Here is a 7500-nt window from a genome sequence, read left to right on the forward strand (position 1 = left end):
GTGTTTGGTCTCTCAGCTGGACCCGGTCCACCACAGTGACCCCACCACCAACAATAAGGGTGTAGGAAGTCCTCCGAGGTTCTAGATTTCTGAACAGAAACGTAGAACTTTGAGAGTTCAACAGATAGATGATGGATTCATGTCCTGTAAATATCTCAGAGAGCCTCCGTCTGTCTGTCTGTGTTCCAGGTCAGTGAGATCTATCAGGATAATTCTCTGGGCGCCAACATCAACATCGTTCTGGTCAGAATCGTCATGTTGTCGCCATCAAAGGTAAAACAAAAACCAGGTCAGGACTCTTTTCTGTAAAAGGACGAATGTTTTCTGTTTGTTGTAACGTCTCATTCAGGACGAACTCTCGGGATGAAGCTGTCCTGATTTGATGTAACTGTGAAGGTGCAGATAGATGCACAGGGTCAGGGGGGGCTTCAGTCAGTGCTTATCCTGCCCCCCAGGACTGATAGCTGCTCAGAGTTTTATTCACAGGACAAGTGTTAGTTCGATCTGAGAAAAACTCTCAAACCCGTCGTGTCCCGTCAGTCCCAGCAGTTGATCTCTGTGGGGAACCCTCAGAGGAGCCTGGAGAACGTCTGTGGATGGTCGTACCTGCAGCAGAGGGAGCAGAGCCACGCCGAGCAGCACGACCACACCATCTACCTGACGAGGCAGGAGTTCGGCCCCACCGGCATGCAGGGTACTACCGCTACTGAGAGTACTACCGCTACTGAGAGTACAACCGCTACTGAGAGTACTACCGCTACTGAGAGTACAACCGCTACTGAGAGTACTACCGCTACTGAGAGTACAACCGCTACTGAGAGTACTACCGCTACTGAGAGTACAACCGCTGCTGAGAGTACAACCGCTACTGAGAGTACTACCGCTACTGAGAGTACAACCGCTGCTGAGAGTACAACCGCAACCGCTGCTGCGAGTACTACCGCTACTGAGAGTACAACCGCTGCTGAGAGTACAACCGCTACTGAGAGTACTACCGCTACTGAGAGTACTACCGCTACTGAGAGTACAACCGCTACTGAGAGTACAACCGCTACTGAGAGTACTACCGCTACTGAGAGTACAACCGCTGCTGAGAGTACAACCGCTACTGAGAGTACTACCGCTACTGAGAGTACAACCGCTGCTGAGAGTACAACCGCAACCGCTGCTGCGAGTACTACCGCTACTGAGAGTACTACCGCTACTGAGAGTACAACCGCTGCTGAGAGTACAACCGCTACTGAGAGTACTACCGCTACTGAGAGTACAACCGCTGCTGAGAGTACAACCGCTGCTGAGAGTACAACCGCAACCGCTGCTGCGAGTACTACCGCTACTGAGAGTACTACCGCTACTGAGAGTACAACCGCTACTGAGAGTACAACCGCTGCTGAGAGTACAACCGCTACTGAGAGTACAACCGCTGCTGAGAGTACAACCGCTACTGAGAGTACTACCGCTACTGAGAGTACAACCGCTGCTGAGAGTACAACCGCAACCGCTGCTGCGAGTACTACCGCTACTGAGAGTACTACCGCTGCTGCGAGTACTACCGCTACTGAGAGTACTACCGCTGCTGCGAGTACTACCGCTACTGAGAGTACTACCGCTGCTGCGAGTACTACCGTTACTGAGAGTACTACCGCTGCTGCGAGTACTACCGCTACTGAGAGTACTACCGTTACTGAGAGTACTACCGCTACTGAGAGTACTACCGCTACTGAGAGTACTACCGTTACTGCGAGTACTACCGCTACTGAGAGTACTACCGCTACTGCGAGTACTACCGTTACTGCGAGTACTACCGCTACTGAGAGTACTACCGCTACTGAGAGTACTACCGCTACTGAGAGTACTACCGCTGCTGCGAGTACTACCGTTACTGAGAGTACTACCGCTGCTGCGAGTACTACCGCTACTGAGAGTACTACCGTTACTGAGAGTACTACCGCTACTGAGAGTACTACCGCTACTGCGAGTACTACCGTTACTGCGAGTACTACCGCTACTGAGAGTACTACCGCTACTGCGAGTACTACCGTTACTGCGAGTACTACCGCTACTGAGAGTACTACCGCTACTGCGAGTACTACCGCTACTGCGAGTACTACTGCTATTGCCAGTACTATCTCTGATACTCTTTTCCTCTGTCCCTCTGTCCTCTGTCCTCTCTGTCCTCTGTCCTCTCTGTCCTCTGTCCTCTGTCCTCTCTGTCCTCTGTCCTCTGTCCTGTCCTCTCTGTCCTCTGTCCTCTGACCTCTCTGTCCTCTGTCCTCTGTCCTCTCTGTCCTCTCTGTCCTCTGTCCTCTGTCCTCTCTGTCCTCTCTGTCCTCTCTGTCCTCTGTCCTCTCTGTCCTCTCTGTCCTCTGTCCTCTCTGTCCTCTCTGTCCTCTGTCCTGTCCTCTCTGTCCTCTGTCCTCTGACCTCTCTGTCCTCTGTCCTCTGTCCTCTCTGTCCTCTCTGTCCTCTGTCCTCTGTCCTCTCTGTCCTCTCTGTCCTCTGTCCTCTCTGTCCTCTCTGTCCTCTGTCCTGTCCTCTCTGTCCTCTGTCCTCTGACCTCTCTGTCCTCTGTCCTCTGTCCTCTCTGTCCTCTCTGTCCTCTGTCCTCTGTCCTCTCTGTCCTCTCTGTCCTCTCTGTCCTCTGTCCTCTCTGTCCTCTGTCCTCTGTCCTCTCTGTCCTCTGTCCTCTCTGTCCTCTGTCCTCTGACCTCTCTGTCCTCTGTCCTCTGTCCTCTCTGTCCTCTGTCCCTCTGTCCTCTCTGTCCTCTGTCCTCTCTGTCCTCTCTGTCCTCTGTCCTCTCTGTCCTCTCTGTCCTCTGTCCTCTGTCCTCTCTGTCCTCTGTCCTCTCTGTCCTCTCTGTCCTCTGTCCTCTCTGTCCTCTGTCCTCTGTCCTCTCTGTCCTCTGTCCTGTCCTCTCTGTCCTCTGTCCTCTCTGTCCTCTCTGTCCTCTGTCCTCTCTGTCCTCTCTGTCCTCTCTGTCCTCTGTCCTCTCTGTCCTCTGTCCTCTCTGTCCTCTGTCCTGTCCTCTCTGTCCTCTGTCCTCTCTGTCCTCTCTGTCCTCTCTGTCCTCTGTCCTCTGTCCTCTCTGTCCTCTGTCCTCTCTGTCCTCTGTCCCTCTGTCCTCTCTGTCCTCTCTGTCCTCTGTCCTCTGTCCTCTCTGTCCTCTCTGTCCTCTCTGTCCTCTGTCCTCTCTGTCCTCTCTGTCCTCTGTCCTCTCTGTCCTCTGACCTCTCTGACCTCTCTGTCCTCTGTCCTCTGTCCTCTCTGTCCTCTCTGTCCTCTCTGTCCTCTGTCCTCTCTGTCCTCTCTGTCCTCTGTCCTCTCTGTCCTCTGTCCTCTCTGTCCTCTCTGTCCTCTGTCCTCTCTGTCCTCTGACCTCTCTGACCTCTCTGTCCTCTGTCCTCTGTCCTCTCTGTCCTCTGTCCTCTCTGTCCTCTCTGTCCTCTGTCCTCTCTGTCCTCTCTGTCCTCTGTCCTCTCTGTCCTCTGTCCTCTCTGTCCTCTCTGTCCTCTGTCCTCTCTGTCCTCTCTGTCCTCTGTCCTCTCTGTCCTCTGACCTCTCTGACCTCTCTGTCCTCTGTCCTCTGTCCTCTCTGTCCTCTGTCCTCTCTGTCCTCTCTGTCCTCTGTCCTCTCTGTCCTCTGACCTCTCTGACCTCTCTGACCTCTCTGTCCTCTGTCCTCTGTCCTCTCTGACCTCTCTGACCTCTCTGACCTCTCTGTCCTCTCTGTCCTCTCTGTCTTCTCTGTCTTCTGTCCTCTCTGTCCTCTCTGTCTTCTCTGTCTTCTGTCCTCTCTGTCCTCTCTGTCTTCTCTGTCCTCTGTCCTCTCTGTCCTCTCTGTCTTCTCTGTCCTCTGTCCTCTCTGTCCTCTGTCCTGTCCTCTCTGTCCTCTGTCCTCTCTGTCCTCTGTCCTCTCTGTCCTCTCTGTCCTCTGTCCTCTCTGTCCTCTGTCCTCTCTGTCCTCTGTCCCTCTGTCCTCTCTGTCCTCTCTGTCCTCTGTCCTCTCTGTCCTCTCTGTCCTCTCTGTCCTCTCTGTCCTCTGTCCTCTCTGTCCTCTCTGTCCTCTCTGTCCTCTGTCCTCTCTGTCCTCTGACCTCTCTGACCTCTCTGTCCTCTGTCCTCTGACCTCTCTGTCCTCTGTCCTCTGTCCTCTCTGACCTCTCTGACCTCTCTGTCCTCTGTCCTCTGTCCCTCTGTCCTCTCTGTCCTCTCTGTCCTCTGTCCTCTCTGTCCTCTCTGTCCTCTGTCCTCTCTGACCTCTCTGACCTCTCTGACCTCTCTGTCCTCTCTGTCCTCTGTCCTCTCTGTCCTGCGTTCTCTCTGTCCTCTGTCCTCTCTGTCCTCTGTCCTCTGTCCTCTCTGACCTCTCTGACCTCTCTGACCTCTCTGTCCTCTCTGTCCTCTGTCCTCTCTGTCCTGCGTTCTCTCTGTCCTCTGTCCTCTCTGTCCTCTCTGTCCTCTGTCCTCTCTGTCCTGTGTTCTCTCTGTCCTCTGTCCTCTGTCCTCTGTCCTCTGACCTCTCTGACCTCTCTGTCCTCTGTCCTCTCTGTCCTCTCTGTCCTCTCTGTCCTCTGTCCCTCTGTCCTCTGTCCTCTGTCCCTCTGTCCTCTGTCCTCTGTCCTCTGTCCTCTCTGTCCTCTCTGTCCTCTGCAGGCTATGCCCCCGTCACAGGAATGTGTCACCTCCATCGCAGCTGCGTCCTCGTCTTTGAAGATGGTTTTTCTTCGGCCTTCGTAGCTGCTCATGAGACAGGACACGTGTGAGACACACAAACAACACACTAATCTATAGGCAGCACGGGCCAACACCCGTCTGTCTCTCTGTCCATCTGTCTGTCTTTCTCCCTGTCCACCTGTCTGTCTCTCTGTCCACCTGTCTCTTTCTCTCTCTGTCCACCCATCTCTCTCTCTCTCCCTCTCCAACCCTCTCTCTCTGTCCACCCGTCTCTCTCTCTCCCTGTCCACCCATCTGTCTCTCTGTCCACCCGTGTGTCTCTCTCTCTGTCCACCCGTCTCTCTCTCTCCCTGTCCACCCGTCCGTCTCTCTGTCCACTTGTGTGTCTCTCTCTCTGTCCAACCGTCTCTCTTTCTGTCCACCCGTCTCTCTCTCTCTCTCCCTGTCCACCCATCTGTCTCTCTGTCCACCCATGTGTCTCTCTTTCTGTCCACCTCTCTCTGTCCACCCGTCTCTCTCTCTCTCTCCCTGTCCACCCATCTGTCTCTCTGTCCACCCATGTGTCTCTCTTTCTGTCCACCTCTCTCTGTCCACCCGTCTCTCTCTCTCTCCCTCTCCAACCCTCTCTCTCCCTGTCCACCCATCTGTCTCTCTGTCCACCCGTGTGTCTCTCTCTCTGTCCACCTCTCTCTCTCTGTCCACCCGTCTGTCTCTCTGTCCACCCGTCTCTCTCTCTCCCTGTCCACCCGTCCGTCTCTCTGTCCACTTGTGTGTCTCTCTCTGTCCAACCGTCTCTCTTTCTGTCCACCCGTCTCTCTCTCTCCCTGTCCACCCACCTCTCTCTCTCCCTGTCCACCCATCTGTCTCTCTGTCCACCCGTGTGTCTCTCTCTCTGTCCACCTCTCTCTGTCCACCCGTCTCTCTCTCTCCCTGTCCACCCATCCATCTCTCTGTCCACTTGTGTGTCTCTCTCTCTGTCCAACCGTCTCTCTCCCTGTCCACCCGTCTGTCTCTCTGTCCAGGTTGGGGATGGAGCATGACGGTGAGGCCAATGACTGTGAGGACGACGTCCTGCTGGGCAGCATCATGTCTCCACGAGTTCAGGCCACGTTCCACCGATACCACTGGTCCCGGTGCAGCTGGAGGGAGCTGCACAAGTACCTGCAGTCAGTACTGAACCCCGTACTATAGTTGGTACTGCTTCATTACTTTATATTTATATACATCTGTCGCTCTCTCTCTGCCTGTCTCTCTGTCTTCAGTACCTATGACTGTCTCCGCGACGACCCCTTTAACCACGACTGGCCGGCTCTGCCTCAGTTACCGGGATTTCAGTACTCCATGGACCAACAGTGTCGCTTCGACTTCGGACCAGGATACAGCCTCTGTACTGCAGTACGTCCACCTGTCTGTCTGTTCACCTGTCTGTCTGCTCATCTGTCTTTCCGCTCACCTGTCTGTCCGCTCACCTGTCTGTCTAGCAAGAGGCTAACTTCCTGTTAGCCCTGTGCTAACCTGAATGGTGAAAAAATGATTGAGTCTTCCAGACTTTCCAAATGTTTTCGGACTGAATGGATCAAACTCTGAGGTGAAACGAGTGGTTTATCCTTACGTTTACGTCTCTTTCACAATAAGAGTCTGTGGAAAAAAGTCTGTTTGGGCCCAACAGCGTCATGTGACGGAGGCCATTGTCGTAATTACCACAAATTGGCCACCAGGTCAGAGAGGTTACCTGAAAACCTTCCTGGGGCTCAGGGACGACTCCACTGGCTCCAAACAGAAGTCTGATTGGATGGAAGTCAATCAGGAAATGAGGAGACTTCTCTCCTGATTTATCAGCTCAGTGAACAGTTTCTGCTCTCAGTCTCTAGTTTACTGTTCTCTTCAGCACAGCAGGACGTTCATGTAGTCAGTGATGGTCCATTTAGAGGAAGATACACCAGGTAGAGGGTCACTGACCAATCAGAGGAGGGTCCTGACTGAACCTGACCAATCAGAGGAGGGTCCTGTCTGAACCTGAACAATCAGAGGAGGGTCCTGACTGAACCTGAACAATCAGAGGAGGGTCCTGTCTGAACCTGACCAATCAGAGGAGGGTCCTGTCTGAACCTGAACAATCAGAGGAGGGTCCTGACTGAACCTGAACAATCAGAGGAGGGTCCTGACTGAACCTGAACAATCAGAGGAGGGTCCTGACTGAACCTGACCAATCAGAGGAGGGTCCTGACTGAACCTAACCAATCAGAGGAGGGTCCTGTCTGAACCTGAACAATCAGAGGAGGGTCCTGTCTGAACCTGAACAATCAGAGGAGGGTCCTGACTGAACCTGAACAATCAGAGGAGGGTCCTGACTGAACCTAACCAATCAGAGGAGGGTCCTGTCTGAACCTGAACAATCAGAGGAGGGTCCTGTCTGAACCTGAACAATCAGAGGAGGGTCCTGACTAAACCTAACCAATCAGAGGAGGGTCCTGACTGAACCTGAACAATCAGAGGAGGGTCCTGACTAAACCTAACCAATCAGAGGAGGGTCCTGACTGAACCTGACCAATCAGAGGAGGGTCCTGACTGAACCTGAACAATCAGAGGAGGGTCCTGACTAAACCTAACCAATCAGAGGAGGGTCCTGACTGAACCTGACCAATCAGAGGAGGGTCCTGACTGAACCTGAACAATCAGAGGAGGGTCCTGACTAAACCTAACCAATCAGAGGAGGGTCCTGACTAAACCTAACCAATCAGAGGAGGGTCCTGACTGAACCTGACCAATCAGAGGAGGGTCCTGACTGAACCTGAACAATCAGAGGAGGGTCCTGACTAAACCTA

General features: G+C 53.6%; 1 protein-coding gene across 1 annotated transcript in view; it reads left to right on the forward strand.

The window, feature by feature from the left end:
* Nucleotides 1-7500, forward strand: part of LOC139224721 (A disintegrin and metalloproteinase with thrombospondin motifs 2-like) — a 30601-nt gene that overhangs the window by 13023 nt on the left and 10078 nt on the right. Inside the window, exons 8-12 of the mRNA XM_070856018.1 lie at nucleotides 190-273; nucleotides 541-694; nucleotides 4655-4760; nucleotides 5698-5841; nucleotides 5938-6070. Of these exons, the coding sequence (XP_070712119.1) occupies nucleotides 190-273; nucleotides 541-694; nucleotides 4655-4760; nucleotides 5698-5841; nucleotides 5938-6070 (621 nt within the window). The remainder of the gene's footprint in view (nucleotides 1-189; nucleotides 274-540; nucleotides 695-4654; nucleotides 4761-5697; nucleotides 5842-5937; nucleotides 6071-7500) is intronic.

Source organism: Pempheris klunzingeri, unplaced genomic scaffold (assembly GCF_042242105.1).
Source record: "Pempheris klunzingeri isolate RE-2024b unplaced genomic scaffold, fPemKlu1.hap1 Scaffold_50, whole genome shotgun sequence".
Taxonomy (NCBI): domain Eukaryota; kingdom Metazoa; phylum Chordata; class Actinopteri; order Acropomatiformes; family Pempheridae; genus Pempheris; species Pempheris klunzingeri.